The 12,947-nt window shown below is 41.0% G+C and overlaps 1 protein-coding gene across 1 annotated transcript in view; it reads left to right on the top strand.

The window, feature by feature from the left end:
• DUSP16 (dual specificity phosphatase 16) overlaps window positions 1–12,947 on the top strand; it is a 92,429-nt gene that overhangs the window by 54,459 nt on the left and 25,023 nt on the right. The window contains exon 4 of the mRNA XM_025402177.1: window positions 10,053–10,216. Within this exon, the coding sequence (XP_025257962.1) occupies window positions 10,053–10,216 (164 nt within the window). The remainder of the gene's footprint in view (window positions 1–10,052; window positions 10,217–12,947) is intronic.

Genomic DNA, 12,947 nt, shown 5'->3' with positions numbered 1-12,947 from the left:
AAAAAAAAAAAAAAAAAAAAAAAAAAAAAAAAAAAAAAGAAAGCTTTGAGTTTCACATGGATAGCCTGAGAAGTGAGCTGTATAGTGTGATTCATGGACAGTTTACAAGTTAGATTTTATTCTTGAATCATTCTCCAGACACTAGACTTGTATTCCTTTTTCCTCTTGACTCAAGTTTCCCCTATTGATAATCTCATTTCATTATCCATTTTGATGACGATTATAGACATGTCCAACAGCCACACCATCCTCATCTGGGGTGTAATCATAGTTGGTGTCTCATTGGTTTCCTATGGGATGTGCCCTGATTCCCTGAGCCATGGAGATGTATTACGGGACTCTCCACACCGTTACGGAGTCCTGCACCATTTAGGGGCATCAGAAAAAATTTTCTTTCCCTTTCATGTAAAGTCCTGTGGATATGGAGGAATCATAGTAACGATTGAGTGTTGCTTTTGGATAACCAAAGTGGCACTCACCAATTTTATCTTTTTTCCTGTAGTAGAAGAAAAAATGTTTTTTTCTTGCCTTGTGCCTCCCCGCTCACCCTGAGAGTCTTCTGGGGCATTGTGGTCTAGGAATAGGAAGCAGATTTTGTGCCCCCACCCACACCAACTAGCTTTTGGCTTTGAATGGAATCAGGAAATCCTTTGGAACACCAAAAATATACAAGACTTATGTCCATCAACAGCTATTCATTGTAACAAGGAAGGATTCAATAAACATTTATTGAATTCTAATTATGTGCCAGGCACTATGCTAAATGCTGAGGTGATTACAAAGGAGTATAAGACATAATTCTTACCCATCAGCAGCTCACAATAGCTGGAGAAGTAAGACAGGTCACAACACATACAGTTATTTCACAGTTACTAGGTCAGTGGTAGATACTGCCAAATGATTGGTATAAATTTTATAGAGCCTCTAAGCCGGCAAGACCGTGTCTGGATACGCTGGTCAAGGAAGTTGTTTGTTTTTAAACAGAATTAGGGAAGATAGTATCATGAAACTTTTGTGTTAGTGGTAAGTATGTGTAGGTGTTCAGAGGGTTTGAGTGGAAAATGTATTTTGTTGATCATGCTAAAAAATTTGGGGAACATACTGCTATAGAAGAGGTGCAACTTGTGCTTGCCTGTAGTTTAGAAGGAAATACAAAATGGATTGGAAAGGTTGAATTTTCAAAAGCCTCAAGGCGGGAAAGCACAGATGTGTTAGGAAAACAGTAGGGAGAGTCTGTGACTCTGGCTCTCCTACTTACAGAGCTTGTTAATTCTATTCGGCCACGTGGTAGATTCTGGCTGTATTCCTTTTGATTGGTTATTCTGGTTGCACAAGTCTTTAGAACAATCTTTGTTTCAGGGCGTTTAAGAGGAGTTTTTCTGGGCATAGTTATGTATTGCCAGTTTAAAAGATCAGAATAGTATCACTCTACATCTTCTGAGAACTAGTCCTTGAATAACACATCTGAATGTTGCCGATTGAATTGATTTAACTATTATCCTTAGTTGGCCGGGCGCGGTGGCTCAAGCCTGTAATCCCAGCACTTTGGGAGGCCGAGACGGGCGGATCACGAGGTCAGGAGCTGGAGACCATCCTGGCTAACATGGTGAAACCCCGTCTCTACTAAAAATACAAAAAAAGTAGCCAGGCGAGGTGGCGGGCGCCTGTAGTCCCAGCTACTCGGGAGGCTGAGGCAGGAGAATGGCTCAAAAAAATAAATAAATAAAATTTTAAAAATAAATAAATAAATATTATCCTTAGTTATAAGATCTGGACATTCTGAGTCATAAGAAATTACAAGTTGCATAATTTTAGTGTTTAGTGATTTGTCTGCTGGTGCTTTGAAAATTTTTCATTCATTTGTTGTATATGTGGTAACTGTTGTATATGTTTTAACTACCAAAATTAGATAGAATTTCCCATTTCCCAAGTGTGTCAGGTGATAGAGTTGTTTAATACAGGGTGAGCTTTTTTGGAGATGTCATTTATAGGATAAGTTTTGTGAGATGTAGGCTACTTGTCAGCCTTCCCGAAAGAGAAATGCGTATCCCTCCACTCTTCTCTTGGTCTGTGCTCCAGTAGATGGTGGGATAGGGGTGGATGGAATGAGAGCTTTAAATTAATGCTTTAGATCATTTGGGGTTTTTCTTTTTAGTACGGCTAGTTGGAGAGTTGGCTATATGGGAAATAGATGAAATGCTGCTAATGTTGTGGAAAACATGTCACCGCTCTCTACCTTCCTAGGAGTAATTTACCAAACCTGTGTGGCTTGGCTTAGCCAGACCAAAGTGTCTACATTGAAACATTAGTTACACATTTTGTTTGTTTTCTTTAGGGGTATGAAATTATGTTGCTTTTTTTTCTTTTCTTCAACTAGTTTCAACTCTCCATGTTTACTGTCTGCTGATCCTGAAAGAATTGTGACCATACTTTAGTCTGTGAGTGTCTAGAGAACAAAGTTGCCTAAATCAGACATGTCAGACTGAGGCATAACAGAATTACTCTTAAGAGCAATTAAAGTACTTTAATGCAAAATAAACATTTTCATTATTTTCCATTTTTAATGTTAGAGTTGTCTCCTTTGTGTGATCATAAAGCAACAGATTTTCTTTCCAGTATGGAGAGAAGAGAGAACTGTCCTCTACAGGTGAAGGTGTACTCTAGTTTTTCATATATATTCTAAAATAAGCAACTGAAAGGATTGTGTTTATGTTACAAAAAGGGAGTTTTGTTTTACAAAATAATTAAACTATGTGAGAACTACAAAAGAATGTAATGGCCAGGCATGGTGGCTCATGCCTGTAATCCGAGCACTTTGGGAGGCCAAGGAGGGCAGATCACCTCAGGTTGAGAGTTGGAGACCAGCCTGACCAACGTGGAGAAACCCTGTGTCTACTAAAAATACAAAATTAGCCGGACAAATTAGCCAGGCGTGATGGCGCATGCCTGTGATCCCACCTATTTGGGAGGCTGAGGCAGGAGAATTGCTTGAACCCGGGAGTTGGAGGTCGTGGGTGAGCGGAGATTGTGCCATTGCACTCCAGCCTGTGCAACAAGAGCAAAACTCCGTCTCCAAAAAAAACAAAAAACAAGAATTTAACTGCATAGTTCAAAACTGTGCAACCATATGAACTATATGCAGATGATTTAAAATACAAAAGTTAAATTTGCATATGACTTTTTAGAAAAATGCCTTCCATAAAGTAGAGCTTTGTATCAATATTATTTCTTGTATAACCATGGAATCCATTCACAATATAGGGTGGGAGGGCAGTTCTCTTTGATTCTGCCTTCCTTGAAGGCAGCTCTGTCAACTGATAAATCTCTAGTGACTTGCTCCCTATTTAAATGAAGGCATGAGTGGAAAGGTCCTCTGTCTCTCCCTGCAGGAAACCATCTTTAAAGTCATGGAATTGCTAAAAGGATAGGGATCTATTTTTAGAACTTTGGCCTTAAAAACATTTTAAGAATATCACTAAGCCACGGTAGAGTGCTACTTTTATTATGTAAATATACTTCCATTTTAAGAAAATACTGTGGTTTATAACTGATTGCATGGGTGAGAGGGAAGAAAAAAGAGTGACTAATTGGAATTGTTTAATAGAGTTGTTATATGTATTTTATGTTGCTTGGCAGATTTTTCCCTCCCAAAATGGAATGGTGGTTCACGTTTGCTTTTACAGAAAATCGTATTTATGATTGGAATTGTGAAGGAGGTGCTCCTAAGGGAAAGTGTTTTCATGGCTGAATTAGGATAAGGTGTTATCTAAATCAGGAATGCCTTAGAAGCTGTATGTACCACATGTTTTCTGTGTCGGAAGTAGTATCTATGTTTTTATTTGTAAACATGCATTCTTTTGGTTGGATTTATGGAAGACTAACAAACAGAAACATGGGTTTTTAGCATTGCGGTCTGGCTGCCTGTGCACCCACAGCTGTGGAGGCCAAGATGCTTCTCTGCCTGCAGAGACTGCCCATCCCTGTTTCTCAGCAGGCTGGAAGTGTCTGCGTATTTGTCTGCCTTCCTCTTAGCACAGATACTTCCAGAGTAGGGGGCACAGTCATTCTTAGGTTCAGGTCCATGTTAGGGAAACACATATAGGTTACTATGACTCCGTTTTCTGCATTCCCAGATGATAAACAGCATAAAATTAGGAACAGGAGAAACTTGGCAAGATTGGACAGTGAGTCAAGTCTTCAGACAACTTTAAAAAATATGCGCAAATTTTTTCAAGAAGCTTATCAGTTTTTTGGTACTGCTTTTCACAGTAAATAGCGGATAATGGACGATGTTATGTCTTGTAATGGAATCTAGCTTGGAGTCCCTGGGACAACAAAGTTATGACGAGGGCAGATAAGAGGACGCTTCATTCTCTGTCTCCGTCAGCCATTTGGAGCAGAAAGTTTGCATGATTGAACTTTCCTTCTGAAGTAGAGAACTTGTTTGTAAGAGAACTTATGAAAGGAAGAGGGACATTTTAAACATGTTTCAAAACTGAGTTGCTGGTGAGGCCACAGATAGTTTTCAGAGGTTCAAGGGAATCAGGCAGTGTCTCATCTGTTGTTAATTAATGAAACGAAACTGGAGTCACTAGAGTGCAGCAGTGAATGAAAGGTCAGTGAATGGAAAAAACTGTCAATGAAGGAGGATGTCAGCAGAGTGGAACATTGTCATAGATAAAGATCAGTGAAAATGTACTCTGGCCGAGGTGGTGTTTTCTGGAAGTGACTAGGAGCCAGTTTGGGACATTTCAAGCCAAACTGAGCACTAAATGAATGTTCTGATTGCAGCTAAATCTGTTAGATATTTTAAAATATTTGTTTGTTTGAATTTGTTCTAGATATCAGTTGAAAAAGCTTCTTTTTGTTTTATAATGTGTTTTACAGTGTAGTGTTGTTGTTATGTTTGGCTCTTTTGTTTTGAGACTGAATGATGGTTTCTTTCTCTCCTTTGTTCTCTGTCTCAGAACTTTCTAGAGCCACATTTACTTTTGAGGTCCACTGAAGTCAAAGTGACCTAGGATTACTGTACTGATTAACGCTAGAGCTGGACCTCAGACAGCCTGGCTGATGGCTCAGTTTATGATTATTGCAGAATTGCGTCTCCTCTGAAAGTTGTTCTGTAGGGGGTGACCTGAAAGCCAAGACATGGCCTCAACTTTACTGCCAACTTGTGTAAATGGTCATGAACAAACCAGTGACCATATTTACATTTCAGCTAGTTCATCTGTAAACTTTGTTATTGGTGTCATGTGAAATTGCCTTTAAAGAGATTCTCCTTTCTCTGGTCTTGTCAGATCTTCTTTCTTCTCCCTCATTGAAGCCTTTGAGCGGTATAGCTTTGGGGAAACAAGGCTCTTCCATCAGTTTGGGAGAGGACCATGGCCGTTTTAGCCTGGTCACAGCTGGGAGGCCAGGACTCCGTGAATATCATCAGCAAGGCTGTCCCTGCATCCAAGGGAGAGTTGAAGGTAATTCCATAGGATTTAGAAAAGTAGACTTATAACCTGGCTCTTCCAGTTATTATATTACGTGATTCTGAGCCTATATTATGTGATTCTGAGCCTTATCTATGAATGGGATTAGTAGTAATACCTACCTCATAGGGCAGTTATAAGAGTGTGTAAAATACCTATAGAGTGCTTAGAGCAGCGTTTGTCACACAGTAAGCGTTCAGTACGTTCTAGGATTACATACACTATAAAAATAATCATTTATAAGGTTAAAATGAAATTCAAGTGGCATTTCCTTGGATTCTGTGGTTTCTCTTTGAGAACATTTACTGGAATATTGTTTTGTTGGATGTATGTATGTATTTTTTTGAGACAGAGTCTCACTTTGTCACCCAGGCTGGAGTGCAGTGGTGCGATCACAGCTCACTGCATCATCAACCTCCTGGGCTCAAACAATCCTCCCACCTCAGCCTCCCAAGTAGCTGGAACTGCAGGAACACACCAGCATGCCTGGCTAATTTTTGCATTTTTTTTTTTTTTAAATAGAGATGGAGTTTCTCCATGTTGCCCAAGCCGTTTTGTTGGATTTAAATGACAACCATTCCATGAACTATTTTAGAGCCAGAATGGAAAAATATATGAAGGCAGTTCTTTAGAGAAACACCAGAACTGGCAGGGTGCAGTGGCTCATGCCTGTAAACCCAGCACTGTGGGAGGCTGAGGTGGGGGGATCACCTGAGCCTAGGAGTTTGAGACCAGCCTGGGCAACATAGGAAGGACCCTGTCTCTACAAAAAATACAAATATTAGCTGAGCGTGGTGGCGCTCGCCTGTATCCCTGGCTACTCAGGAGGCTGAGGTGGGAGGATCACTCACTATGGACTGGACAGTGTTAAGTTCTTTATATGTACTTAGCTTGGGAGGCAGAGGTTGCAGTGAGCCGAGATCATGCCATGCCATTCCAGCCTAGGCCATAGAGTGAGACCCTGTCTCAAAAAAAAAAAAAAAAAAAAAAAGAGAAACACCAGAACTGCATGTTAATAGACATGACATTAAAATTTAATATCATACAATTAAATTAAAATAGTGCCTGTCAGTTGTTAGGTTGGGTAGGTGTAAGAAAAGCAAAGAATGATGAGAATCTTTAACATTTATTGTTACAAGAACTACCTTGGGGAAAAAACTCACTGTAAATAATGACTGTATTATTCAATTACAGAGACTGAAAAGGAACAAAACACGAATAGAAACAAAAGCATAAATTCTAAACGGTGGGCACTCATATACCTATATTGGCTGACCCCCTTTTTTTGAGATTGTCTGTGGGTTATACTTGTAGGTATAGGAGTTCTGATTGACTCCATTTCAGTAGTCGCTTTGACCTTAGCATAGCATTTCGTAAGTGTGAATTCCACTAGCTCTTAATGTATTTTAGGGGGAATTCCATGGTCAGATAAGTTTGGGGAAACTTACTAGACTTCAATAAATGAAACCAGTTTCTTTGAAGATACTTCTTAGAACTTTAATAAGTTAATATGTGCTGTGACTCTCCCAGGGCGCTAGGATATACAATATTTTTCTCACATTTTGGACCGCTATCCTATCTGTCAGCTTCTTTCAGGACGCTATTGCTCTGGGGCACACTATGAGAAGTTAACCTTACAGGCATTCTTTTTTCCACTTTGTGTCTCAGATGAATCCTAAGGAGGTGTAGCTAAACAACTGCGGATCAAAGGTGGAAGAAGGCTGCACAGATGGCGCTAGATAACTGAATGTCTGATCACTATAACAAAAAAACAGGGAGACCGAGGCAGGCAGATCACCTGAGGTCAGGAGTTTGTGACCAGCCTGGCCAACTTGGTGAAACCCTGTCTCTACTAAAAATAAAAAATTGGCCGGGCGTGGTGGCATGCGCCTGTAGTCCCAGCTACTCGGGAGGCTGAGGCAGGAGAATCGCTTGAACCTGGGAAGCGGAGGTTGCAGTGATCCGAGATCACGCCACTGCACTCTAGCCTGGGCGACAAAGTGAGATTCTCAAAAAAAAAAAAAAAACACTGATACCTCCTGAGTGCTTTACTATATGCCAGGCACAAAATACTTTTGATATAGTAACTAATTCCTCAACAACTCTGTGAGATACGTGTGATCGTTATCCTCATTTTATAGATGAGGAAACTAAGAGTCAGAGGGCTTAAGTAACTTGACAAATCAGACAACTAGAAAGTGGTAAAGCCGGGACAGGAACTCAGGTACAAGGGCTTGTGCTCGTACTTCCTCTGCTGTATGATCAGGGGGCTTGCCCACATGTGTATGCTGTATGTACTATGGCTTCTACGTGTGCATGCATGGGGCGGTGTGAGGGTAGTATTCTTGGACAAGAGAACAGCATGGAAATGTGAAATAATAGTGAGTTTTGTGTGGCTAGAAGTCATAATTGGAAATGGTAAGAAATGAAACCGGAGGCCAAGGCAGGCGGATCACCTGAGGTCGGGAGTTCGAGACCAGCCTGAGCAACGTGGAGAAGCCCCATCTCTACTAAAAATACAAAATTAGCTGAGCGTGGTGGCACATGCCGGTAATCCCAGCTACTCCGGAAGCTGAGGCAGGAGAATTGCTTGAATTTGGGAGGCAGAGATGCCGTGAGCTGAGATCACGCCATTGCACTCCAGCCTGGGCAACAAGAGTGAAATTTCGTCTCAAAAAATAAATAAATAAATAAGAATTGAAACCACGAAACAGTAAGGTGCAGATCCTGAGGGCCTGTGACACAAAGGAATTTGTGATTTCTATAATGGATCCACGTATTCTGCCTATCAGGTTACCTTAAGAACTTCAGTAAGTGGAAGACCTTTAACTGCTTCTGTGTTAAAAAATATAGAGACAGACACTTGGTGATGTTGGAGGCCAGGCCACTCTTTTACATTCTGCAGGTGGCATAGTTGTCAACTGCCTACCATTCTAACTTGCTGCATTGAGGACCCTGCACTGAGCCTAGACAGTAGAGACAGGCGTCTGGCTGAATTATGCTTGAATTGAACATAATACAGGGCAGATGATTCCCTCTCAACTTCCTGCACTTCTAGCAGTTTTCAAGGGCATGTTTTGTATATTTCTTGAAGTGGGAGAAAGTCTAATACAATGTAACTCAGGGAGATGAAGATAAATACTTTAGTGAGATTTCAGGGTCTTGTTCAAGGCTCAGTTAAGAAGGTACTATCTTCTAATAAGACTTAACATGTTATTTGTTGTTGTTTTTTGTTTTTTTGTTTCTTTGAGATGGAGTCTTGCTCTGTTGCTGAGGCTGGAGTGCAGTGGCGCAATCTCGGCTCACTGCAACCTCCGCCTTCTGAGTTCAAGCGATTTTCCTGCCTCAGCCTCCCGAGTAGCTGGGATTACAGGCATCCACTACCATGCCTGGCTAATTTTTGTATTTTTAGTGGAGACGGGGTTTCACCATGTTAGCCAGGCTGGTCTCAAACCCCTGACCTCAGGCAATCTGCTTGCCTTGGCCTCCCAAAGTGCTGGGATTACAGACGTGAGCGACCGAGCCCTGCCTTGTTTTTTAATTTAATATTAAAAATATACGAGGATCCCCTGTCATCCAAATCTCCTTGATTCGGACTTAGTGAATAGTGAGGGTTCGGATAGGAAGGCTTTTATCTGAAAATTTATCAGAATCTGGTTCCTGTGTTTGGGTTTGGCTAGCAAGGAATATTTAGATTGGAAAGCAAATAACCTTACTCTTTTTTTTTTTATTTTTCTCAGAGGCAGTGAAAGCACCTCCTTGGCTACATAGATTTCACTCCATTGAGTGGTGGCAAGACTGGCTTAGTGAAGGTCATAGAGCAGATCATTATAAGGACAGGACTAGAAAAAACTGAATTCTTCTAATTCTGAGTTCAGTAATCTTGCCACAAAGCCTTCCTGTACCCTAAGCAATTAGTCTGTCAGCACTTCTTTATAGTGCTTGCTGAGATGGACAGGAGCTCTCCAGACGTCAGTGGTAATTACGGAGACCTTGACTAACTGCCCAGGGAATCTCCAGAACTTGATAGAATGTGTGTTGGTGGGAGTATGTTTGTGATACCTTTGCAATGAAAAATTTGTATGGTAGGAAGATATAAAGTTAATTGTAGAAATAATTTTTGACTCAATTTTATTTTGAAGAAGTTGCATTCAGCCTCAGTTCTCATTTCTTATATCCCCATTTTGCTTCTGTGAATTATTGGCTTGGTTACTTGCTACTAACTTTAAATCCTCTTTATGTTCCACAAAAAAAAACATTTGCATGGGGAGTGGGGAGCAAATGTTGTAGGGTATGTGAAGATGAAGAGAATGTCTGAGAGAGAGGAGTCATTTTAAGTGCCTTCAGGACTGGCCTATCCACATGGTAGCGATACAGGCCAAGCCTAGTGCTGGATTATGCTTCAGTCTTAGCATCAGCAGCTGTAGCCAGGAATAGGTGTGCAGTGATACCCACTTGGATCCATGGGTTCAGTTTTTATGTTTTAAACTGTTGTAGCTGAGCAGTTCACAGAAGGCTGGTTTTTATTTTGTGCGTGGCATAATTTTTTTATAATTTTATAATGTTTATTCTTAGGTGGGTTTGCTGAGTTCTCTCGTTGTTTCCCTGGCCTCTGTGAAGGAAAATCCACTCTAGTCCCTACCTGCATTTCTCAGCCTTGCTTACCTGTTGCCAACACTGGGCCAACCCGAATTCTTCCCAATCTTTATCTTGGCTGCCAGCGAGATGTCCTCAACAAGGTGGGTGCTTTGAAAATATCCTTCATTGCCGGGTTTATATTGTTAGCTGGAGAAACAGCAGTTACCCATTATGTCATTTGAAACACACTCCAGTCTCAGAAAGGAGCTGCTATGCCATTCTGAATGTGCTTCCCAGGTAACAGTTGCATCATCTCTTGGAGTGTTAATTTGTTTGATGTTACTTTTTGCCACAGGAAACCTAAACTGTTGTCATGTTTTCTTGTTTTTCATAGGTCCAAGAGACCTGAAGTAGGACAGGATTTTTCAGAAGGTTAGCCTTATATTATTAGGGTATTAATCGATCTATTATAATAATTGGGCACACTCAGAAAGGCTAATACTTCCTGGATTATCACACATTTAGAAATTATTTATTACAACACACTAGAAAGGGATGCAGGTTGGACTTGCATTGAGGAAGGTCCTCATGATGACTGCTGGCTGGGGGTTAGCGAAAGGTGTTAAAAAGATGGTGAGGACAAAGGCTGAAACTATGCACTGCCAGCCTCCCTGAGCTAAAGCTCTTTGGAGGAGTTTGGTTGAGAAAGAAGAGGGAAGAGCATGGATTCTTGATGAAAAAGACACCGGCCCTACTGGACAAAGCATGCCCTAATGGAGAAACACATTGGATTGAGTGAGGCCTTTGTATATAGTAGTACAAGCAGAACAGCAATAGAACTATAATCTGACTCCACAGCTTGTATGCTCTTAATTAGTAATGCTACAAAACAGTGCTCTTACTGCGTGGAAAAGTGATTTTTCTCTAAAATCTCTTAACTTACGTCACCATAAATTGAAAAAGCCGTCAGAGATCTTAATTCAACTCTTGGTGATTTACAAGTGCCACTTTCCTCTACAAAGGAAGTACCCCTTAACACTTTCTCCTTGAGTAACTAGAAGAATTGGGCTGGTTGTAAAATAAGCCTCCAGACTGCCTTTCTTTAGCACCTGGAAGGCAAGGCTTCCTAGGAGGAAGAAAAATACCCTATCATCAGGTCATTGGGTAGCAATAAGGCATTCGTGTGTGTGTGTGTGTGTGTGTGTGTATGTTTAAAACTCCTGCCTCTTCAAAATTTTGCCTCAACACTGTGTTGTTAATATGTCTGCTTTTACTGTGAGATCTGCCGACATGAGATTTAATAGCTCAGGATTGTACCCAGCCTTTCTGGTGGGGTCACAATGACTTTGAGCATGTAGTTATTATTAATGCTTTTTAGAGATAAGCAGGCTATGTTACAGAAAGCAAAATTAATTTCTTAAAGTCCCATGCCTTCCTAGGGCAAAGCTGGAGATGGTTTATTTAATCCTCAGATCAGAAAATAAAATAAAATTCCTAGTTAAGAGTTCTGTTTAATCCTGGTAAACCTTAACCAGCCATCAGCAGGTCATTCCACAAGTAATTGTGTTACAGATCATTTTTGTTACTTTCGACACTCAGTTAAATGACACATTCATTTTGCTCTATACCTTTTTCAGATTTAACAAATATGTTGGTTAAAAAAAAGTGAGAGCAGTTAAACCAGAATTTGGAGTTGAGAATGGGAAAAGTAGTAGTTTTCTCTTTTTAACTCTGGCTTCTAAACATATACAGCACTAAGCAGGATACATAGTAGATGTATTGAGAGGAAATATTTGCAGCAGGGAGAATGGGTTTGTGGAAGTTTATAGGACAATACCTCGGGCAAGGAGTTATTATAGAAGGCTTGTCAGGAAGCACCCTTAAAATAGATGTATAGACTTTTATTTTTATTCTGCAAGGATGGTGAGAAATAAGAATAAACTGTTAGGCTGGATAACTTTGAAAGCAGTGACTATAAATTTATATTTGTGGCTCACACACTTTGGAATCCCAGCACCTTGGACGGGTCAGGTGGGCAGATCACTTGAGCTGAGGAGTTTGAGAACAGCCTGGGCAACGTGGCAAAACCCCATCTCGACAGAAATTACAAAAATTAGCCAGGCTTTGTGGCCCTAGCATGTGGTTCCAGCTACTTGGGAGACTGAGGTGGGGGGATTGCTTGAGCTTGGGAGGCGGAGGCTGCAGTGAGCCGAGACTGTGCCACTGTACTCCAGCCTGGGCGACAGAGGAAAGCCCTGTCTCTAAATAAATAAATACATAAATAATAATAAAGAAAGAAAGAAATGTATGTTTGACCTCTAGGTGTGTTGCCGACAAGAGCCTTAGGGCTGAAGGGGATTTCAGAGATCATTTAGTCAGCCACCAGCGTTTGATACATGAGGAAATCAGTATTCCAGAAATGTTACATGAATTCCCCAACATCATCCAGTTGAGTTTTAGAACTAGATTTGCCGCTTTTTTACAAGTAGTATAAACTAACCTATCATCCTGCTGAGCTTCCTGATTTATACTTTCCAAGAGAAATAATACGATTCTTTTCTTCCTGAAGATCAGCGGGGCGCGGTGGCTCCAGCCTGTAATCCCAGCACTTTGGGAGGCCGAGACGGGCGGATCACGAGGTCAGGAGATCCAGACCATCCTGGCTAACACGGTGCAACCCCGTCTCTACTAAAAAATACAAAAAAAAAAAAAAAAAAAAAAATTAGCCGGGCGAGGTGACGGGCGCCTGTCGTCCCAGCTACTTGGGAGGCTGAGGCAGGAGAATGGCGTAAACCCGGGAGGCGGAGCTTGCAGTGAGCCGAGATCCGGCCACTGCACTCCAGCCTGGGCGACAGAGCGAGACTCCATCTCAAAAAAAAAAAAAAAAAAAAA

The sequence above is a fragment of the Theropithecus gelada genome, chromosome 11, assembly GCF_003255815.1.
Source record: "Theropithecus gelada isolate Dixy chromosome 11, Tgel_1.0, whole genome shotgun sequence".
Taxonomy (NCBI): Eukaryota; Metazoa; Chordata; class Mammalia; order Primates; family Cercopithecidae; genus Theropithecus; species Theropithecus gelada.
The sequence above is the reverse complement of the archived record's forward strand: the minus strand, read 5'-3'. Positions and strand labels throughout refer to the sequence as shown.